Source organism: Dendrobates tinctorius, unplaced genomic scaffold, assembly GCF_039654945.1.
Source record: "Dendrobates tinctorius isolate UK_male_01 unplaced genomic scaffold, ASM3965494v1 ptg000104l, whole genome shotgun sequence".
NCBI lineage: Eukaryota > Metazoa > Chordata > Amphibia > Anura > Dendrobatidae > Dendrobates > Dendrobates tinctorius.
In genome coordinates, this window is record NW_027361772.1 from 9080001 (window position 1) to 9104753 (window position 24753).

The 24753-nt window shown below is 45.3% G+C and overlaps 1 protein-coding gene across 1 annotated transcript in view; it reads right to left on the reverse strand.

Moving 5' to 3' along the window:
* Positions 1-24753, reverse strand: part of LOC141100328 (serine/threonine-protein kinase N1-like) — a 109371-nt gene that overhangs the window by 76106 nt on the left and 8512 nt on the right. Inside the window, exon 2 of the mRNA XM_073588727.1 lies at positions 150-534. Coding sequence (XP_073444828.1) covers positions 150-534 — 385 coding nt within the window. The remainder of the gene's footprint in view (positions 1-149; positions 535-24753) is intronic.

Below are 24753 nucleotides of genomic sequence, written 5' to 3' on the forward strand. Positions count from 1 at the left end.
AATTCGAATGTCAAAATATTTAGTTTTAAACCATCTGTTCATTTTTATGTCTTGGAGATAAGATTCAACAGATGTGTCTATCAGTCACTTACCCACTTTCTGAAATAACATGTACTCCAAGAGCATTGTAGCTATGCTCAGCTCATTACCTGACTTTTGGTTTGGTGATGTAGGAGAGACATCAAGGTCTTCCAGTTCCTGTTTCAAGCTGTCCAGTCTTCTCTCACACGTCCTAAGCATGGTCTCCACATGTCCCAGATTCTTGCGTTCTGTGGTTGCTCTCAGGAGCTTCTCTGCTCCTTCCTTAATCCTCAGCTCCCTGCAGATTTCCCTGCGCAAGCGTTCTCTCTCAAGTTCTACTCCCTGTTGATCCCCCTTGTCACACTCCATGCATGGCAGGTCTCCTCCATCTATTCCCTGAAGCTCCTCACTCTGATCTCCAATACTGGACCTTTCCTCTCTCGCTGCTTGCATCCCACCGCTTTCTTTGGGCCCCTGCTCCATATTGTCACCACATGGAGCACAGACATTAACCTGTAAAAAGAAATAACAGTGCAGGTGAATAGGAATACAATATTACAGATAGTAGGAATAAACTATGAGTTGTTAATGGCACCTAAGACACAAAAACCTGAGGATGACCTTGAGATGGAGCTGAACTGCTTTATCAGGTAGACCTGCAAATGAAATTAGGCCATTGTGCTAGGATGAACAATCAAAAGAGAGCACCACAACCAGTGTCAGACTGAAGGACATTGGGCCCACCAGAGAATTTGATTCTGAGGACCCACTTTTCTCCCCCACTGAAGAGCCCCATAGCAACTGCAAGGTTTGCACTATGAACTCTCCTGAAGGAGAAGCCAGGGCCCAGCGGAGGATTCTCTGGTTCTCTGGTGGGCGAGTCCAACCCTGACCGCAACTCTTTATGCTCTGTTGAGGCCCTAGGGACATTTATGACTTACCTAGTGTTTTTCCTGAAAACCCTCTATGTAAATCCATGATAGACTATTACGGTATATTGACCACTCTGAGCCCAATCGACTCTGAAGATAGAAGTGTACATAGCAATATTCTGTATGCATATGTAGCTAAAAGCTGTGCTGTATGTAAGCAGGTTGCGGGATGCAGTGATGGGCAAGAGGCAGAGCAAGGGTTAATGGGTCGCCCTCCCAGGGCTGTGGGGTACTGGGTACCGGGCTGGCGTCAGTGGGATGTGTCATGGCAGCTGTGACCCGGTCCGTGGCCCTGGGCGCCCAAGTAATGGTGGTTTGAGATATAGTTTATATGATAGTTCGTGACGCCACCTGTGGTGTTTGGCAAGCAAGATGTTAAGCCAACGCTGCGTGCAGATCCTCTGGGGCTGATGGCGTGTTGCAGCATAGATGGTGTAGCTCCCCACAGGTGAAGCTGTAACCCCAGGGCAGTGTATAGGCGCAGGTGGTGTGAGGAATGTTGGTACCCAGATGTAGCAGTGCTGACGGGGTTGGCGCAAAAATCAATGGAAGACACCAGGGCTTGCAGTTCCAAAGCTTTACTCACAGTTCGCGGTACACACTGGTGCCTGCCTCCGTGCTGTGTCCTCCGGGGTAGAGACTCAATCAACCTCCCGGGCAAGTCAGGATTCTCCTCTCCAACACCCCGCCAACATGTACCTCTCCTGAACGACTCCTCTATTGCGCCTTTTAGTGTGAAGAGCTCCAGTACCGTGGTACTCTGAAGTTCCTCCTGTCAGATGTTCCTAACAACTCTACTTGTATGACAGACAGCTGTAGCCTCTCTCAAGGACTCCCTTCTCTGGAGTCCTGGCTCTCTATTCAGTTGCTGTTGTGCCCCAAGTCTTGGATGGGAGTAGTGCATTTACAGCCAACTACTCCACCGGTGTCTGCTGCAGAACCATAAGTGTCCATACAACCTCGGGGACCGGGCCCCAGCCTTGCGCTGAGAACCTATAGGCAGGGTTCCTCTTCCAACCTACAACTCCTCTCTGTTCTCCTACTCCTTCATTCCGCGCTGTTCCTTCTCTCTCTTATGGAAGCATAGGTTGCAGTTCTACGTCTTTCTCCTTCTGTTCCTTTCCCGTGCCAGCTGGCTCAGGTCACTGAGGCAGCTGCAGCACTCCTTCTTCCATCCCTTCTTCCAGGGATCCTCACTCCTGCCCGAGTGACTTCCTACCCGACTGACCTTCTGTCAGACTGACCTCCAGACTGCTCTGTAATTCTAAACCTTCCCAACCTTTTATAACTCCACCCACCTCACAGCACTTCTCGTGTTACGAAGCAAGGACCCACGAAAGGTGCTCTGCTACCCTCTAAGCATGAAGCCGCAATGTGGTCAGTGCTGAACTATCCTGTGTGTGGGATGCGAGTGTTGGAGCGAGGAAAGGAGTTCCCAACTTACCTAGGTGGTGGGGCACTACACCTTAGGAGAAGATGCAGTACTTCTGTGGCAACTGAGCCTCAGGGGCGCCACATTAACAATTTTAATTAACAATGAGATACTCCACTGTTATGAATGGGAAACCGAGGAGGAAAAAAAGACAACATGCTAAGTCTCAGAAAACCAGAGAAGTTGGTAACTATGCAGATTGCAGATCCCTGATCTTACCCACACAACTAGCAGCAGTCGTGGAGCGTTCCTACATTGGTCCTAGACGCCTCGTCACAACCAGAGAACTACATAAGCCTAAAGCAGGAAAAGAGGAAAACTAACTGCCCCAGAGCAGACCCCAAAGGAAAGACAGCCCCCCACATGTATTGACGGTGAAACAAGATGAAAATACGAACAAAGGCGGAAAATAGGCTGAGCAAACGATGGGGCCCGGCTAACTAAAAAGGACAGAAAAGAAAAGACACTGTCTGCAATCTGCCAAAAAAACCCTACAAAAATATTGTCCAACACTTCTGATAGCAAAATTAACCCTGAAGTCACTAGACTTCTAAACCTATATCAGCACTCTGAAATATTCTGAGTCAGAGCAAAAAAGAGGCCAATCTAATGAGGGACAAAAAGCAGATTGGCAAATACTGACTAATAGGAGTGGAATTTCAGCATAGCCCCAGCAGGGGCAGGCTGATTACACAAAAAACTGAATTGACCAACAAGCGCAAGTGTGAACATTAGCAAAAAAACAACTTAACTTGAGAAGACTGGAAGAGAGCTGAAGTCCAGGACCTGAGAAGCAGACTGAATCACCAGCACCCGGATAGGGCGTTAGCTGTCTTATATCCAGTCTGATACTCCAGAGATCCAATCGTTATCTTCCTCATCAGGTGGCAGATCACTACCACTTAAACCAACCGCACTACCTCCTGTCACCACCAGAGGGAGAACGGAAGGGGAGCTCTCAACTGGTGGAGCAGAAAATGAGTTCATGACAGTACCCCCCCTTGAGGAGGGGTCACCGAACCCTCAACCATGCCACCAGGCCGATCAGGATGGGCCCGGTGAAAAGCACAAACCAATTTATTGGCATGAATATCAGAGGCAGAGACCCAAGAATTATCCTCCTGGCCATAACCCTTCCATTTGACCAAATACTGGAGTCTCCGTCTAACCAAACGAGAATCCAATATTTTCTCTACCTCATATTCCACATTGCCTTTAACCAATACAGGATCAGGAGGTGCCGCCACAGGAACTACTGGCTCAACAAACCTCTTCAACAGTGACTTGTGAAATACGGTAAGGATTTTGAACGTAACTGGAAGAGCCAATCAAAAACAAACAGGATTAAGAATCTCCAAAATCTTACAAGGTCCAATAAATCTTGACTTAAACTTTGGAGATGCAACCTTCATAGGAATATTCTTAGACGACAGCCAAATCATATCACCCACTTTAAACCGGTGACCAATGGTCCTACGCCGGTTGGAAAAACGCTGGGCCTTTTCCTGAGAGAGTGACAACTTATCCACCACTTGGTCCCATATCTGCTGCATTCTCACAACCACAGTGCCCACACCTGGGTAGGACTAAGATTCCACTTGCCCTGAAGAGAATCGAGGATGAAACCCAAAATTACAGAAAAAGGGTGACATCAGAGTGGCAGAACTAGCTCTATTGTTCAGCGCAAATTCGGCCAAGGGCAAAAATGAGACCCAATCATCTTGATCAGCAGATATAAAACATCTTAAATAAGACTCCAGGGTCTGGTTTGTTCTCTCAGTCTGCCCATTGGTCTGGGGATGAAACGCGGAGGAGAAGGATAACTGAATTCCCAGATTGGAACAAAAGGCTTTCCAGAATCTGGAAACAAACTGGACCCCTCTGTCGGACACAATGTTCTCAGGAATCCCATGTAACCGAACCACCTGTTGTAAAAACAAGGGCACCAACTCAGTGGAAGATGGCAACTTTGGGAGTGGTACAAGATGGACCATCTTGGAAAATCTATCACAAATCACCTAGATAACAGTCATTTTCTGAGAGAAAGGAAGATCAGAAATAAAATTCATTGAGATATTGGTCCATGGCCTCTTGGGCACCGGCAGGGGCATCAGCAACCCACTAGAACGAGAACAGGGTTTAGACCGAGAACAAGTCCCACAGGACTGTACAAAATTCTTGACATCACGAGATAGGGCAGGCCACCAAAACGACCAACTCATCAAAATCTCTGGTACCAAAAATACCCGGATGACCAGCCAATGCGGAGCAATGGACTTCAGACATCACTCTCTTTCTCCACTGGTCAGGAACATACAATCTTCCCATAGGGCAACACTCAGGTTTATCCTCCTGAAATTCCTCCAGGGCGCGTCTCAAATCGGGCAAAATGGCAGAAAGAACTACCCCCTCACTTAGGATAGTAGTAGGCTCGGTCACATTAAGAGAATCAGCAAAGAAACTCCTAGAAAGGGCGTCTGCCTTAACATTCTTAGTGCCCGGAAGAAAAGAGACCACAAAATTAAAACGCGTGAAAAACAAGGCCCATCTAGCCTGTCTAGGATTCAAGCGTTTGACCGACTCCAGATAAATCAGATTCTTGTGATTGGTGAGGACCACAAATTGATGTCTAGCTCCCTCCAACCAATGTCTCCACTCCTCAAATGCCCATTTCATGGCCAACAATTCCCGATTCCTCACGTCATAGTTGCGTTCAGATGGGGAAAACTTTCGAGAAAAGAAGGCACAGGGATTCATCTTAGAAGTCACAGGGTCTTTTTGGGACAACACAGCTCCTGCACCAATCTCAGAAGCGTCCACCTCCACTTGAAATGGAAGTGAGACATCAGGTTGCCGTAAAACTGGAGCTGAAGTAAATCTCCGCTTAAGCTCCTGAAATGCTGAGACAGCCTCAGGAGACCAATTCAGCACATCAGCTCCCTTCTTGGTCAGATCAGTCAGTGGTTTGACAATACTAGAAAAATTACCTATAAATTTACGATAGAAATTAGAAAACCCCAAAAACTTCTGGAGAGCCTTCAAAGAAGTAGGCTGAACCCAATCATAAATGGCCTGTACCTTGGCCGGGTCCATTTCAATAGTCGATGGAGACAAGTTAAATCCCAAAAATGAAATCCTCTGTACATCAAAGAGGCACTTCGATCCCTTAACAAACAGGGAATTCTCCCTCAAAATCCGGAACACAGTCCGGACATGTTCCACATGGGAATCCCAATCACTAGAAAAGATCAAAATATCATCCAGATAGATGATCAAAAACTTATCCACAAAGTCTCGGAAAATATCATTCATAAAGGATTGGAAGACAGAAGGGGCATTAGAGAGCCCAAAAGGCATCACCAGGTACTCAAAATGTCCCTCCGGAGTATTAAACGCCGTCTTCCATTCATCCCCGTGCTTGATGCGAATAAGATTATTCGCCCCCCTGAGGTCAAGCTTAGTAGACCAGCAGACACTCAACTCTGGAGAATAATTAGACATCAGAGGTAACGGGTACTGATATTTAACCGTCATCTTGTTAAGGGAACGATAATCAATACACGGTCTTAATGAACCATCTTTCTTGGCCACAAAAAAAAAACCAGCGCCTAACGGTGACGAGGATGGTCTAATATGACCCTTCTCCAACGACTCCTTAATATAGGATCGCATAGCATCATGTTCGGGTACAGATAAGTTGAAAATTCGACCCTTGGGAAATTTACACCCAGGCATCAACTCAATTGCACAGTCATAACTCCTATGAGGAGGCAAAGACGCAGACTTAAACTCACTAAAAACATCAGAGAAATCAGCCAGATAATCAGGAATATCATGAGACTGAGGAGAGGTGGAGAAAACAGGAGCGTCCCTAAGAACACACTGACACACAAATTTCCAATCAAAAACTGGGTTATGAGTTTGCAACCAGGAGAACCCCAGAAAAATAGTATCATGCAAATTATGCAGCACCAAAAATTTACAATTTTCTTGGTGGTCTGGGGCAACTCGCATTATCACCTAGGTCCAAAACTGAAGTTTATTCTCCGCCAAAGGAGTGGCATCAATACACCTCAAAGGAATGGGTGTCTGCAGAGGCGTCATGGACAAACCACAATGTTTAGCAAAGTCCAAATCCATCAGATTCAGAGCTGCTCCTGAATCCACAAAAGCCTTAGTGGAAAATGTGGACAAGGAGCAGATCACAGTAATTGCCAAAAGGAACTTAGGTTGTATACTGCCCACAGCAAATGTGTGTGCAAAACGTTTCTCTCATTTAGGGCAGACAGAAATAGTATGAGAGGCGTCTCCACAGAAAAAACACAGCTTATTACGCCTTCTAAACTCCCGATGTTGCGCCCTAGACAAAACCCCATCACATTGCATAGGTTCAGACATTTGTTCTAAAGGTGGCAGCGTGTTATGAATGAGTCACCGGAGGAGGAGAAAACAAAAATACAAGCTAAGTCCAGAAAACCAGAGAGGTTGGTAGCTATCGGATTGCAGACCCCTGATCCTATACACCACAACTAACAGTAGCCGTGGGGGGTTCCAATGGTGCCCTAGACCCCTCGTCACAGCTGGAGAACTACATAAGCCTAAAGAAGGAAAGGGGAAATCTAAACTGCCCCAGAGCAGATCCCAAAGCAATAGACAGCCCCCAACATGTATTGTCGGTGAAAAACAGATGAAAACACAAACACAGACAGAAAGACAGGCTGAGCAAACGATGGGGCCCAACTAACTAGATAGGACAGGACAGAAAAGATGCTGGCTGCAATCCGCAAAAAACCCTACCAAAAATGTCCCAACCGTCTGATAGGGAAAAAGGCCCTGAAGTCGCTAGACTTCAAAATCACTATATCAGAACTCAGGTATATTCTGAAAACAGAGCAAAGAGATCAACTGATCAGAGACAAAAATGGAATTCAGCCAGTCCCAACCAGGACTGGCTGAATACAAACACTAAGGAAACCAGACAAAATCTCATGGAATAATAGCAGGGCAAAAATTTAGCTTTTAGTAGACAGGAACTAAGCTGGATGCAAGAGCTCAGAGCAGTAAGGATCACCAGCAGCCCTGCAGGGCATCGTCTGCCTTATATCCACTCAGAAATTCCAGATGTCCAATCACACTCCGCCAGTTCAGATGACAGGTTCTTCCCATCCCAATCAATTTCACTACCTCTCTTCACCAGCAGAGGGAGTTCATCAGACATCAAAGGTGAAGGGGAGAATGAACTCACAACAGCAGCGCCTCCCGTGTAGTTTTACGTTCACGTAAACGCCGATCAACTTGAATGGCTAATGACATAGAGCCATCCAGACCAGAGGGAACAGGAAAACCCACCATAACATCTTTTACGGTCTCTGACAAACCTTTCCGAAAGAGAGCTGCCAATGCACTATCATTCCATGTAGTAAGGACGGCCCACTTTCGGAATTTTTGACAGTACAACTCTGCAGGATCCTGACCCTGGTTTAATGCCAACAGGGTTCTCTCAGTTTGATCAACGGCATAAGGTTCATCATACAACAACCCCAAGGCCTAAAAAAATGCATCCACATTAGTCAGAATAGGATTTTCAGGTGTCAGAGAAAAAGCCCAATCTTGGGGTCGCTGCGCAGCAAGGAGAAGACAATTTTAACCTGCTTCACAGAGCTCCCCGATGAGTTAGGCTTCAAAGCAAGAAATAATTTACAATTATTCTTAAAATTCAGAAATTTAGACTGATCCCCAGAAAACACATCAGGAGTGGAAATCTTGGGTTCAGCAGCATGTGACTGAATAAGGTAGGTGGAAATTCCCTGTACTTCAGCAGCAAGCTGCTCCACACGGTCAGACAGTTGCTTAATCTCCATTAGGAAAAAAAATCCTCCTACGGCCCCAGAGAAAAAGAGGAAAAAATACATAATAAAAAAAAAAATTCTGACACTTTTTTTTTTTCTTTCTCTAACAATTCTTTCCTGCTTTTGAGTACCCTAGAATCTGCGGTATGGCTGGTGATTCTGTTATGAATGGGAAACCGAGGAGGAAAAAAAGACAACAAGCTAAGTCTCAGAAAACCAGAGAAGTTGGTTACTATGCAGATTGCAGATCCCTGATCTTACCCGCACAACTAGCAGCAGTTGTGGAGTGTTCCTACGTTGGTCCTAGACGCTTCGTCACAACCGGAGAGCTACATAAGCCTAAAGCAGGAAAAGAGGAAAACTAACTGCCCCAGAGCAGACCCCAAAGGAAACACAGCCCCCCCACATGTATTAACGGTGAAACAAGATGAAAATACAAACAAAGGCAGGAAAATAGGCTGAGCAAACGATGGGGCCCGGCTAACTAAAAAGGACAGAAAAGGAAAGACACTGTCTGCAATCTGCGAAAAAAAACCTACAAAAATATTGTCCAACACTTCTGATAGCAAAATTAACCCTGAAGTCACTAGACTTTTAAACCTATATCAGCACTCTGAAGTATTCTGAGACAGAGCAAAAAAGAGGCCAATCTAATAAGGGACAAAAAGCAGATTGGCAAATACTGATTAATAGGAGTGGAATTTCAGCATAGCCCCAGCAGGGGCAGGCTGATTACACAAAAAACTGAATTGACCAACAAGCGCAAGTGTGAACATTAGCAAAAAAACAACTTAACTTGAGAAGACTGGAAGAGAGCTGAAGTCCAGGACCTGAGAAGCAGACTGAATCACCAGCACCCGGATAGGGCGTCGGCTGTCTTATATCCAGTCTGATACTCCAGAGATCCAATCGTTATCTTCCTTATCAGGTGGCAGATCACTACCACTTAAACCAACCGCACTACCTCCTGTCACCACCAGAGGGAGAACGGAAGGAGAGCTCTCAACTGGTGGAGCAGAAAATGAGTTCATGACACTCCACGCAGGGAGGTAAACAGTTAAATGAGGGAATAAACCGCTCAATTTGCAAAGGATATGCAGAGTTAAGGAATAAGGAATCAGGCAACGGTAGTTCTTGTGAGCCATTTAAAGTGTCAGAAGTTATTATTATTATTTATTTATACAGCGCCATTAATTCCATGGTGCTGTACATGAGAAGGGGGGTTATATACAAACTTATAGATATCATTAACAGTAAACAAGTTTCCACAACAAATTTACAATGACAGACTGGTACAGAGGGGAGAGGACCCTGTTCTTGCGGACTTACATTCTGCGGGATAGCGGGGAAAAGACAGAAGGTCGGGGGTGCAGCAGCTCTGGGGGTGATGAGGCGGCAGCTCAGGCGGTGGTGAGGCGGTGGTGACTCCTGCTGGGAAGTCAATAGCACCAACAACGGTAGACGCGAGGCTTATCCAAGAAGGTCCTATAGGCAATGAGGATCTGTCTTCTGGCTGCAGCAGTCGGTCTCCGGTACATTCCGCTGAGCCCTTAGTCCATAAGTTGATGCAGCCGAGTCAATTAAGGTTGCACTGCTGTCCGGGTCCAACGTAGACCGAAAAGTATCAACTGACAAATCAGGGTGCAAGTGTCTGTCCCGTACCCGGTTTTTCTTATGTGGCACGTGCGCTGTGCTCACGGACACGGAGCGTATGGCGCCTTGTTCTCTGGTAGTCACTGGGCACCCTGCACCTCTCTCTCATCCCCGCGGTTGGTGGCGGGGGTTAACGGACGCAGGCCTGCGCAGCAGTCCTCTCAGCCTGCTGCACGACACCTGCCCACGCCAAAACTGTCTCTAGGCCACCGGGTCTGTCTGCTTCAGTCCGTCACAGCTCTGGCGGTTCGGGTGCGGAGCGCGCTGCCTGCCCTGCTGCTCACACGCTGACGGCGAGGGCCTCTCTGCAGCTTTGTGCATTTTCTACCTCAGCCGGGACCTCTGACTAAACATGCCCCCTCATCCTGGGTCATGGGGCCAGTCCTTCCCCCAGGAAACAGGGAAGGCAGCCTCAATAGTTCTGGTCCTGGCAAGCAGATACCCGCAGCCCGGTCTTCTCCCTTACATGTACATGCTTTATAGTGGCTAGTATGAATTCTGCATAAGAAAAACAATTTTGTAAAATTTGCAAAAAGTTGTGCTTTACACCTCCTGCCCCATATTACTAATATGTAATTGTGCTTATTACTGCTGTTCACATATTTCTAATGCTACCTATATACTTATTATACATGCATTCATATGAGTGTGATTGTGGCATGCAGATCTCTAGTTAGTTGCATACATTATACATTTGTGACATTTTCATATTTTCATATATTTGTGGCTATCATATACCATCATATATCTTCTGCCTCAATTTTAGCGCTCTTGCTGCAGTCGCCTCATGTAAGAGACAGTTCTTTATTATTGCTACTACAGTATATTGGTGTACAGAGATATGACTACCCATATAAAAATATAAAGGTTATGTTGGTTATTAAAATAAGTACCTTTTATTTAGGAACAAAATCACAAGCCGTTTTTTTTGGCTCCGTACCGAAGCTTTAACCTGATCCAGGCTCCAGTCTGGAGCCAAAAACCGGTTTGTGATTTTGATCTTAAATAAAAGGTACTTCGTATCTTTAGTAACGTCATTGGCAGCGCACCAATATAACCTTTATATTCGTGAAGGACATGACCACATGAGAAAACTGGTTGCATATCAGGGATCTGATAATGAATGAAGGCATGAAGAAAGGAGTCTATGGCTTAGTGCAAATTTTTTAACAGCAGATAACTACAAATATAAATAACTAGATGGTGGCCCGATTCTAACGCATCGGGTATTCTAGAATATGTATGTTGTTTATTTAAAGGGAATCTGTCACCCCATTCTGTAATGCTGTAGATAAGCCTCCGATGAAACCTGAAAAATAAGAAATACGCGTTAGATTATACTCACCGGGGGGCGGGGGCGGTTAGTGTCGCGGTCCGGTCCGGCGCCTCCCATCTTCATACGATGATGTCCTCCTCCTTGCTTCTCCCTCGGCTCCTGCGCATGCATACTTTATCTGCCCTGTTGAGGGCAGAGTAAAGTACTGCAGTGCGCAGGCGCCGGGAAAGGTCAGAGAGGTCCGGTGCCTGCGCACTGCAGTACTCTGCATCTTGTTCGACAACAGGTGAAGAGCTTGTATAGGGAACGTGAGGAGTGTTCAGGGACACAGCCTCAGGAGAGTGCAGGAGGTGTCCACGTCCCCATCCCCTATTGTAGGGCCCACCGTTGTAACTGTGTCCCCGGTGTTCCCTTGTTTGTCTTGTTGTTTCAGTTTCCGACCTGCTGGTTGCGTCACACAGGGTGTCACTACGTGACACAGACAGACAGAATTAGACGATTATATAGTAGATATTTCAGTTGTATTCCTGGATTTTTAGCCATCAGTAGCTATTGCATCTGATGATTGTGAAATTTCACTTTGAATTTTGCGGTGTCTATGCAAGAAAATGACTTACAAATTTTCACACATGCTTACAAAGAATCTGAGGAATGTGCTCCTGAGACAGTGAGGCCTCCGATCTTACTTGGATATTGGGACTATAAAACTTTCACACCACTAATTTAATAAATTAAGAATTCATTCTCTGATCTCAGTTTGTTTGAATGTCCAATTATGAATCATAGAATCATAGAATCATAGAATCATAGAATCGTAGAGTTGGAAGGGACCTCCTGGGCCATCTGGTCCAACCCCCTGCTCAAAGCAGGATTCGCTAAATCATCCCAGTCAGATGTCTGTCCAGCCTCTGTTTGAAGACTTCCATTGAAGGAGAACTCACCACTTCTCGTGGCAGCCTGTTCCACTCATTGATCACTCTAACTGTCAAAAAGTTTTTTCTAATATCTAATCTGTGTCTCCTCCCATTCAGTTTCATCCCATTGCTTCTAGTCTTTCCTTGTGCAAATGAGAATAAAGTTGATCCTTCTACAATGTGACAGCCCTTTAGATATTTGTAGACAGCTATTAAGTCTCCTCTCAGTCTTCTCTTTTGCAAACTAAACATTCCCAAATCCTGCAACCTTTCCTCATAAGACAGGGTTTGCAGACCGGTCACCATTCTGGTCGCTCTTTTCTGAACTTGCTCCAGTTTGTTGATGTCTTTTTTAAAATGTGGTGCCCAAAACTGGACACAATATTCCAGATGAGGTCTGACCAAAGAGGAGTAGAGGGAAATAATGACTTCACGTGATCTAGACTGTATGCTTCTGTTAATACATCCTAGAATTGCATTTGCCTTTTTTGCTGCTGCATCACACTGTTGACTCATATTCAGTCTGTGATCTATTAGTATACCCAAGTCTTTTTCACATGTGCTGTCACTTAGCCCTATTCCTCCCATTCTATATATGCTTTTTCCATTTTTATTGCCCAGATGTAGTACTTTGCATTTCTCCCTGTTAAAAACCATTCTGTTAGTTGCTGCCCACTTCTCCAGTTTATTTAAATCTTTTTGAATCCTCTCTCTCTCTTCTCTAGTATTAGCTATCCCTCCTAGCTTTGTGTCATCAGCAAATTTAATCAGTTTACCCTCAATTCCTTCATCTAAATCGTTGATAAAGATGTTGAACAATACAGGGCCCAGGACAGAGCCCTGTGGTACCCCACTTGAGACATTCTTCCAACTGGATGTGCAGCCATTTACGACCACTCTTTGGGTCCGATCACTAAGCCAGTTATGAATCCACCTAACAGTTGCCTTGTCCATTCCATACTTAATCATTTTTTCAATAAGGATTGTATGAGAGACTTTGTCAAATGCTTTGCTGAAGTCAAGATATACTATATCTACAGCATTTCCTTGATCCACCCAATCAGTGATACCGTCATAGAAGGAAATTAAGTTAGTCTGACATGACTTATTAGTTACAAACCCATGCTGACTCTGTTTAATCACTTCATTCTTATCCAGGTATTGACATACATGTTGATAAATAATTTGTTCAAAGATCTTTCCTGGTATAGAAGTCAGACTCACCGGCCTATAGTTACCTGGGTCCACCTTCTTCCCCTTTTTGAAGATAGGAACAACATTTGCTCTTCTCCAGTCTTCTGGCACTTCTCCTGTTCTCCAAGAATTTTCAAAGATTATAGAGAGGGGTTCAAAAATTTCTTCTGCTATCTCCTTCAGTACTCTGGGGTGTAATTCATCTGGACCTAGAGACTTGAATTCATTTAGGCTAGCTAAGTGTTTCCTCACTATCTTTCTGTTTATAGATATCCTGGATTCTTCTATTCCCTTAATAGGACAGTGAATAACAGTTGATGTTACATTTCCTTTCTGAGAGAAAACAGATGCAAAATAGGAATTTAAAAGTTCAGCCTTCTCAACATCCTGTCTTACCATTTCATCATTTTCATCCTGTAAAAATCTTATAGCATCTTTGACTTTTCTTTTACTTTTGACATATCCCCAAAATCCTTTATTATTGCTTTTAACATCTCTTGCAAGCCTCAATTCATTTTCAGCTTTAGCTAATCTGATTTGTGCCCTGCAGGTTCTGCAGACAGCATTATATTCTTCTTTAGATATGCCTCCCTCTTTCCATTTTATAAACATTTTTTTCTTCCTTTTTAGCATGTGCTTAAGTTCTGTGTTCATCCATCCTGGTTTCCTTAACTGCTTCCTATTCTTCCCTCTTTTCGGAATTGTTAACAACTGTGCTTTGAGAATTTCATTTTTCAAGATTTCCCATCCTTCCTGGACATTTTTGTCTTTAAGGATATCCAGCCATTGGATCCCTCCAATTCTCTTTCTGAATCCCTTAAAATCTGCCTTTCTGAAATCTAACCTTGACGTCTGAGTCTTCACAGGTCTTCCGCCTCTAGTTATCCAAAATTCTAAAATAGCATGGTCGCTACCTCCTAGGGTCCCAGCCACTTTTACCTCCTCAACCATTTCCTCCCTGTTTATAAGGATTAGATCCAAGGTAGCAGTTCCCCTTGTTTTCTCCCTTACCTTTTGGAAGATAAAGTTGTCAGCAAGAGAGGATAAGAATTTCCTTGACCTGTTAGTTTTGCCTGAGAGAGATTCCCAACAAATGTCTGGATAGTTGAAATCTCCCATGACAACTATGTCATATTTTTTGGAGAACTTGGCCATTTGATGCATAAAGAGTTCATCCATAGCTTCAGCTTGCACAGGCGGCCTGTAGTAAATGCCTACAATGGTGTCCTTTCCATTGTTCTGTCCTTGTATTCTTACCCAAACAGTTTCCACAGAACTCCCAGTCTCTGAAGCTTCAATCTCTGTGCAGATATACGCGTTTCTAACATACAATGCGACACCCCCTCCTCGTTTATCAAGTCTGTTTCTTGCAAATAAGTTGTATCCTTCTAGTCTTGTATTCCAATCATGTGTATTGTCCCACCAAGTTTCAGTGATTCCAATGACATCATATTTCTTTTCCTGTGTTAGTAGTTCCAATTCTCCTTGTTTGTTGCCCATGCTTTGTGCATTAGTATAGAAACATTTTAGTTTGTGATTGGTTTCTCTTTCTCCAATATTTTTATTAATTAGATTCTTTCGTCTTTGTTCTTCCTTTCCACTTCTAATAGCAGAGTTCTCAATAGCATCTGTCAGGTGTATGGCTTTTTCTGGTTTTTTGCTTCCCTTCCCATGTTGTTCTAGTTTAAAGCTCTCCTTACAAGTGTAGCAAGGCGACTTCCAAATACCTGCTTTCCATGCCTCTGTTTTTTTGTGCATATATTTGTGTTTCTTCAGAAACTTTATTATACCATGCCTGAGGAAGGGACCTAAGGTGTCTCGAAATCTTGCTTTATAACATCATTTATTTTATTTTTGTTAGCCATTAAAATGTATCATAGCTACAAGATTATCTGGTTTTTCACACTGAGAGCATTACTTTTTCAACTGGCTAACACGGTACCAAACCCCTTTTTATCTTTTAACTACAAAGTTATCCACATGTTTTTTATGCTATCTTGGACAAATCAAATGTTGTAAATTCTGAATATTTCTGCTCTTATACACACATTTTTCTGGAATCTTTCTTCTCAGCTTAATACAATTTACATTCATACACTTTACTGTGCCTGGAATGAAAGCATGTTGGAATATTTCAGAGGTTAAAAATACTCCATAATGGAGAAAGCCATGGGTGATCTCCCTAATTGTGTTAAGACCATCATTGTGAACTTCAATATACTTATATCTCAATATTTTGGAGCTGATAGTATGAGGAAAGTACATCTTTACGGGTGTGATGTCAAAGACCGTGACCAACTGGACAAACACCGTATGTTTACCTGGAAGTTTCCTTTACAGAAGAACCATTGTGTGTATAAAGGTTTTTTCATATGTTTCAGACATTTACAGAACACTGGTGCAGAGAGTTCCTATTACCTGCAAATGTAAGGGTCCTAGTTTCATCACAGACTATACTAGGTACAACTGTTATCTGTCAAAAACACATATAGCACTAGTGCGCGAAAAATGGACATCAGAATGAGTCCTTATACGTAGCAGATTCAGCAAGTGAAGAACAAAAAGAAAAACAAATCACAGTGGAAACGGTACAGACGTCATGCGAAACTCAAGTGTCCTACAAATTTAGGTCTACCAACCTTGCTCACCTACATTTCCTTTCCTGGCTTACAATACTTCAGTTGTGTAAATGAATCCGAGAAATGAGGAGACATGGGGAGCTACTGTAAAGCTAAATGTAATATTAGGATAAGTCTGACATTCACATGGTTATCTTTGTACAAAAGGTCATCAAAATTAGATTTTTGTAGAAGCCTGAGCCTTCAAGGCTGGCAAAAAACAACGCTGAGGAGTTCTATCTCTTGGAAAAGAGAGAGTCATGCTTGACACTTAGACCTGGTTAGTCCAAGCTTCAGAAGATAGGCAGATGGACCTCTGGGATCCAAAATGAACAATCCCCATTCCCTATATTAAGGGAGAATGCAAGAAAATGAAATATTTAATATTCATTGTAATGGTCCTATTATTAACTCACTGTCCAGTTGCAGACTGAAACTAACTTTGTAAAATGGCAGGTGGTCCTGGAAACCTTTTTGTTTTTTATGGCTCCTTTGAAATGTCTCATAACTTGATGTTACTAAATGTAGACGTAGGCTTGGCTTATGGTCTCTGTCAGGGTTTTCTCAATTTTTTTCTACAGAGGCAGTTTACTATAACGCTAAAATAAGCCCAAGAAGAGTTATTGTTGCTCAATCAGAAATTGTTTTAGCAAAAATAAGGCTTGTGAAGCTTTCATTACTCTTGTGAAAATGGCCTTCCCTAGGAGTGACCGTACTAGTGAGGCCATCTTCAAAGTTGGAGAAGCATTGGACTAAAGCAATATTGGTCAACCAACTGAAAGCTTCCAAATCAGGACCAAAGGGGCCACCTCTGTGAACATCGCAGAGTAGATCATAGATGTACCCAAGGATAGCAGTGCTTCGACCAATAATTCATCTATAATGGCAGGAGTGCAGTAAGGATTGGAACTAATGGTGGCATATAAGGACTTGGTAATGAAAATAACTCAGGAGTGGTTAGTTACATAGAATTGTATTGTCTGATCGCGGGTCTGATTAAGGATCTATAATGGGTAATGGGGTCTGAATTAATTTATGGGTCTAATTTTGAGTCTCAATGAGTTTAAGGGTCTCAGATCTCAATGATTTAAGAATTCTACAAGGAGTTTTCATGTTCTTCCCATGTTTGCATGGGTTTCCTCCAGGTTCTCCGACTTCCTCAAACAATCTAAAGACATAGTGATAGGGAATCTAGATTGTGAGCCCCAAGGGGATAATGATGATGTCTGTAAAGCACTATGGAATTAATGGCGTTATATAACCAAGCAAAATAATAAAATAAAATAGATAAATCTGATATCTCATGACTTTTAGGAGTCTGAAATTAGTTTTAATTAATTAGGTGTCTGGTCTGGTTTTCCCACTAACAAATAATAATAAATTTGGATGCAAATAATTCTATAAATTTTGCAAAATGTTAGCAAGACGACATGTTACTTCTATACTAAAAAGTAGTTAGGTGCCCAATGTCTAAATGTCTGTATATCTGTAGATTTTGTATTAAGAAAATCTAAATCTGCTGATGTCAAAATAGAAAAGAAGCTTAATATATATTTTACCACTTTTCTGAACTATACAAGTAAGTATGCCTCCACATATCCTTTTTTTTAACAAAAAAAGTGCAAATTTCAAGTTACTGCAGGGATGAGGAACAAGGCCTCAAGATGAGGCGGCTAATTGATGGGTCTCTTGTGGTGAGCTTGTGGTGCTTTTAGATCCCATCAAGCAAGGAGAATATAAATGAAAGCACCAAATAAACTGATTCATCACAGATAATTACCATCACCCACAGAATTTCTGACTTCATAACTGAGAGAACTCCCAAGTTTATGGTGACTCAAGTTTGCTAACGTTGTACTTACTAATGAACTAAACTATTTGGCTAGAGGAAACTTCTATATACTGTATATGACTTCTTGGATTGGAGCTCACTTGTTGCAAGACCACACCTAGCGATACACATGAACAAAGACGATACAAGAGCAATAACTAATTATGCTAATGGTGGTGGCCTCTGCTGAACTTATTAGTCCTATACACAGTAGATAGCTGTTGGCTGAACAGAACGATAATTCGGCCCATTGCTCGGCTGGCAGCTACCATTTACCAACTCCTCCAGGCACAGGAGTGCTCCTATGTTCTCTCTGAGAGAGCCACTGCCAGATTTCACTGGCAGTGGCTTATCGGAAAGCAGACATGCCAGATGTGTACCCCCCACCCACATCATCTATCGGGAGAGTCTTGAGGCTCCCATACACATTAAACTGTCAGCCAAGCTCATCGATATTGGTGTTTTCTGCTGGCGTTAGTTTAATGGGCATGGGGACCTTAACTCACGAGCTGTCTACTGTACCAAGCAACAGGGTGAGATAGCCACTGATGAAATTCTGCAAAGACTGCTTATAAACTCTAACATAATTTACAGGTTTTTTTTTTTGTGAAGAGGCAAACAGGCATAAAAGTTACAACTTTAATGAGGCACCTATGTTTTATGGTACTCACAGAGAGACACAATACTTTAAACAGCTATAAGATCTGATGAGATGATGTGTTAGGGACGGCTAAGCGCACTAAATAATAAATAACAGAAAGTACGTTCGCCGCCCGGGGTCCATTGTGCAGTGCTGTTACACTGCTGCTATGTAATGGCAGACGCTCGATATGGCGGTATTGCGCACGCGGGTTGAACGTCACCCGGTGTGCGCTGGGTGGACTCTGTTAATTCACAGAAACGCCGAGGCGTTAAACACAAATGCTGAGCCTGTTGAACTCACAGGACTCAGCGCAATGCACGCACGGTATATGGTCGCAGGACCCGGACCCAGACACAGGGTCAGCGTCCTTCTAGACCTACCGTGCGTACGGCGTCACAACCGTGGACGCCAATAAGTGCTGCTGACTGCAGCGCGGCGACAGACACTGCTGCAAGACGACAATGCCAAGTAGCAGGCACACTGTCGGACGCTAGTACCGTGGATGATATTAAAAACATTAAAAATGGTCACACATGTGACACAAATGAACAATACATAGGCTCATAATAAAGCCATTACCCATGAGACTCCAGTGTGCATAGTATGTGTAGTGGCCATATAAGCAGCATACCATCAAACAAAAAGAAATAATTGAAGGAATATATCACAAATCCACTTTTGATACATATAACTTCACAACTACCCCACAAATATCCCCAGCAAATAAAGCAGTCCCCTGTTGGAGTTAAGAGCATTCAGGTAGCTTGCACTAAATTCAACATGCACAGATAAAGATTCTGAAACCTATAATATAAAGCAGCTTACCCATGAAAGGACCCACTCAATCCAGTGTGGAAAGACAAATAATTGCACCGGAGACAAGAGTTGCTGTGACACAAAAATCATACAAGATACACAGGGATTTCAGTTTGAAGGATCAAATGTGGATGAAAATGGGAGTCACAGAAAAATACTGTGAAAACTACCCATAATTAAATAAGAGGTGCAGCTATAGCACTGTCAAATGAAGCACATATAAGGCACACATGAAGCCTATCTGGGTAAAATGAATGTTTTTAATGTTTTCTGTGTGTTTCTATATGTTCAATAAAACTTATATGTGTTTTCTATGCCTTGTGGTGATCCCCTCATTATAGCCTGTACTTTTCTTCTGTTGGTTTAGTGGTCACTGTATTTATAGGCTGAGGTTGAATCCCCTTTAGATTTTTCTGTGGTGCCCCCTCAATTTATATTGTCATAATACCGTGGATGATATGCACTGTGGCCTGTAGCTTGCCACTGACTGGTGCTGACTCTATCACTAGTTCCCTATCTACACACGTAATATCAGAGGGAGGGGAATCTTAATGAGTTATTCACAAGTCCATACATCCGTCATCATTCACACAGGTAGCAACTAGAGTCTATACTAGTGCATGGCCAAGCGGCCATGCAAACCTTTCATAGCCGGGACCTTCCGGAAGCTTCCAGATCCCTGAGATGGACCAATCAGATCTGGAGAAGGACCTGTGCATGTGACTACCGATCTCCAATGGGAGATCGTCTCGTGAGCATGCTCAGTGGAGTGACGGAAGGACTTAGCCTCTGGAGTGGCTTGCTACTGAGCAGCCTGCGTTGCTATTGCTGGCCCAGAAGTGGCAGCAACAACCAGACCTACAGAGCTGATCGGAGCAGAGCGTTGGGAACGACGGGTGTTATGATTGAGTCACCGTAGGAGGCAAAAACAGAAATGCTAGCTAAGTCCAGAAAACCAGAGAGGTTGGCAGCTATCGGATTGCAGACCCCTGAACCTATCAATACAACTAGCAGTAGCCGTGGGGGGTTCCTACGATGCCCTAGACCCCTCGATCACAGCCGGAGAATTAAATAGCCTAAAGACAGAAAGGGAAATCTAAACTGCCCCAGAGCAGACCCGAAAGCAAAAGGCAGCCCCCACATATAATGACGGTGAAGCAAGAAGAAAGAACACAACACAGACAGAAAGATAGACTGAGCAAAGACGGGGCCCAAGCTAACTAGATAGGAAAGGACAGGAAGGCTGCTGTCTGCAATCCGTGAAAAACCCTATGAAAATAAGAGCCAACAGACTGACAGTGAAAAAGGCCCTGAAGACGCTAGGCTTCAAAAAGACTATGTCAGTACTCCGGAATATTCTGAAGACAGAGCAACCGGCAAAAGGAGAATCAGCTCACCCCAGCAGGAAATGGCAGAATCCAGAAAAGCAAGGCAAACAAAAACAAAACACAAATGCTAAAAGGCAAAGCAGAAAACTTAGCTTTAGAGGAGCAGGAATCAGACTGGTTTCCTAGAAGTCCACAGAGAAATTACCCGCAGGGCAGAAGGGCGTCGGCAGCCTTATATCCAGTCCGTGACTCCACTCAGCCAGTCATCATCATTAGGCTCAGGTGCCTGATAATCAGGCTCATTACCTTCCTTTACCAGAATAGGGAGTTCACCAGACCTCAGTGACGAAGGGGAAAATGAACTCACAACAGACGGGACTGCTGAGCAGGCTTCTCTGCCGTCGATGGAGAATGGGAGACCGCTGAATGTGAGGCTCTGGATCCCTGCTGTGCAGTTGCAGGAACCCGACGCCTAACATTACCCCCCCTCCTAGGGCCCCCTCCCCTCTGAGCCTCGTTACGCTCAAATGCCGCAATAAGGAGCAGGGCGTGGATGTTCTCCACTGGTTCCCAGGTCCAGGCCTTTGGACCTTGACCCTTCCAATCCACCAAATAAAACTTTTTACCATGCACCACCCTGCGTCTCACAATAGCGTTGACCTCAAACTCATCCGAAGACAAGTCTGATGTCCCGGCAGATGACTCAGAAAACTGGGACATGTGAACAGGTTTAAGAAGGGACACGTGGAAGACGTCAGAGATGGCCAAGTGTAATAGAAGGGCCAGACAATAGACCACCGAGCTAATCCGCTCGAGGATTTTGAAGGGACCAATGTATCACGGCTCAAACTTGGTAGACTCGGCCCGCAGCCTGATATTTCGGGCAGAGAGCCACACCAAGTCGCCAGGGGCAAAAGTTGGAGCGAGGTGCCGATGTGTGTTGGCGGACACCCTCATTCTCTCCTTAGAGGCTTGAATGGCATCCCGGGTCCCAAATGTTGCGAGCCTCCACTGCCCAGTTTGCCACCCTGGAATCAGTGGAAGACACTGGCATCGGGACGGGGAGGCGCGGATGCTGGCCGTAATTAAGAGAGAACTTGGTCTGACCAGTGGAATCAGCCACTGCATTATTCAGGGCAAATTCAGCCCACGGTAGTAAGGATGCCCAGTCATCCTGCCTGGCAGAGACAAAATGTCGCAGGTACGTGACCAGAGTTTGGTTGTCTCTCTCAACTAATCCGTTTGTCTCGGGATGATAGGCGGAGGACAAGTTTAGCTCGATACTGAGTAGACTGCAGAGCTCCCTCCAAAACCGAGACGCAAATTGGGGACCTCGGTCACTAACTATTTTGTCTGGCATACCGCGCAAATGAAATACGTGCTTTATGAACTGTGCGGTGAGACCTCAAGCGGAAGGCAGCCGCGCGAGTGGCACCAGATGCACCATTTTAGAAAAATGATCAGTGACCACCCAGATAACCGTTCTGCCACCAGACTTGGGCAGGCCGACCACAAAATCCATGCCAACCATCTCCCAGGGTCTGTCTGCCACTGGCAGGGGATACAGTAACCCAGCCGGTCTCTGCCTAGAGAACCTGTTCCGAGCACAATAGACGCATGCCTGAATGTAATCTTTCGTGTCCTGCGCCATATGGGGCCACCAATAAGACCTTGCCAGGAGTTCTGTGGTTCGCTTATTGCCAAAGTGACCACCCACCCTGGACGCGTGTGCCCACGAGAGAACCTCCGGCCGCAGGCGAGGAGGGACAAAGGTCTTGCCAGGCGGCAATGACTCGAGAGCAACCGGGGCCACGGTCGTCAGACTCTCAGTGGGGACGATTAGCCGAGGCTCAGCCTCCCCCTCCTCCGCTGAGACCACCGAGCAAGAGAGAGCATCAGCACGTACGTTCTTCTCACCGGAAAGGTAATGCAAGGAGAATCGGAAGCGAGAGAAGAGCGACCACCTAGCTTGACTTGAGTTCAAGCGCTGGGCCGTTTGTAAATAGACCAGGTTTTTATAATCAGTGTACACCTGAAAAGGGAACCGGGCTCCTTCCAGGAGATGTCTCCACTTGGAAAAGGCCAACTTCATTGCCAGCAACTCCCTGTCCCTGATGGAGTAGTTTTTCTCCGCCGGTGAGAAGGTCTTTGAGAAGAAGAAGCAGGGATGCTTCCGACCTTCTGGAAAAGGACTGCTCCTGCACCGACGGATGAGGCATCCACCTCTAGGATAAAAGTTTTATCAGGACGGTGTAGGATAGGAGCACCAGCAAAATGGGTTTTCAGAGACGAGAAGGCCATGGAGACCTGTTCTGACCAAACCTTGGGATTAGCTTCTTTTTTGGTGAGGGCGGCCAAAGGAGCTACCAGTGTGGAGAAGTGGCGAATGAACTGACGGTAGTAATTAACGAACCCCAAAAAGCGCTGCACCACTTTAAAAAAATGGGGCTCCTGCCAGTCCATTACCGCCTGCAGTTTGGCAGGATCCATAGCCAACCCCTGGGCCGAGATGATATAGCCCAGGAACGGCAAGGACTCCTGCTCAAATTGGCATTTCTCCAACTTGGCGAAGAGAGAGTTCACCCGCAAATGGTCGAAGACCTTGCAGATGTCTCCGTTGGGAGGCCAAATCTGGAGAAAAGATGAGAATGTCATCCAGATAGACCACCACCGAGGTGGAGAGCATGTCGCGAAAGTCGTCGTTTATGAAGTCTTGGAAGACAGCAGGTGCATTACAGAGGCCGAAGGGCATGACCAGGTACTCATAGTGGCCATCCCTGGTATTAAAGGCTGTCTTCCACTCGTCTCCTTTGTGTATGCGGATCAGGTTGTAAGCCCCCCGTAGATCCAACTTAGTGAAGATCCAGGCCCCTCGCAACCTGTCAAACAACTCAGAGATCAAAGGAAGAGGGTATTTGTTTTTTACTGTAATAGCATTGAGACCTCTGTAGTCAATGCAGGGACGCAGCTCTCCATTCTTTTTCTGCACGAAGAAGAACCCTCCCCCAGCTGGCGACACCGACTTTCTGATAAACCCTCTTGCCAGGTTCTCCCGGATATATTGTGACATGGCCTCCATCTCCGGGAGAGATAGAGGATACACGCGGCCTCTAGGAGGTTCCGCACCTGGCAAAAGGTCTATCGGACAGTCGTAAGGGCGGTGCAGCGGAAGCGTCTCTGCTGATTCTTTGGAGAAGACGTCCGTGTACCGCTGGTAGTGTCTGGGAAGTGAGGAGAGATCCGCGGGCACCTCCGTGGAGGCTACTTGAATGCACCTTCCCTCACAGTCCTTGCTCCAATCCAGTATAATCCCCAATGACCAGTCTATATGAGGGGAATGGCACCGGAGCCACGGAACTCCGAGAAGCACATGATCAATGCCCTCTGGCATAATGAGCAGGGACAACGTCTCGTGGTGAGATGGTGGGATTGAGAGCCCAGGGGTGCTGTCTAGTGGGTAACCTGGGATGGTAAGGCCAAACCGTTGACCACCCTGACGGTCACGGGGTGAGGCAGTAGCACCAGCGGGATTGCGTGCTTTTGGGCGAAGGCCGAGGACATAAAGTTTCCTTCTTCCCCGGAGACCACCGTGACATCTACCTCCTAGGTGGAAGCACCGCTATCTAATGTCCCTCGGAATACTGGTTTGGGGGAGAAAGGTTTCTTATCAGATAGACCCCCACCTACTACCACTGGACGTGATCGTTTTTTCGATCGCTACGGACACGCTCCAGCCCGTGCTCAGTAAAACGGAGATCAATGGGGGTGGAGATAGCAATCAGCTCCTCCAGACTTACGGGAACCTCCCTGGCCACTCCAGCTTGGAAGCCAGAGTTCAGAAACGGACGGCATAATGGCTGACCAAGAGGGATCTCTGTGCTAGAGCTATTAACTGGCGAGAGGTGTTGTGAGTGACCCATGGTCCCAAAAAGACCTGCTTTAGGGACATTAGAAACTGAGCAGCGCTTAGAACCACGGGGTCATCACGCTCCCACAGTGGCGTGGCCCATTCTAACGCCCTACTCGACAGGAGGGAGATAATAAACCCCACGTTTGCCCGCTCTGTAGCGAATCGTGCGGACAGTAACTCAAGCTGGATAGAGCACTGGCTCACGAAACCCCTACAGGTGGCGCTGTCACCCGAAAACTTGTCGGGCCACGGGAGACGGGATAATGTCGGCGCAGGTGTGGATGTGGGCATACGAGAGACAGCCTCTGCGACTGCCTGAACAGTGGCCGCAGTAGC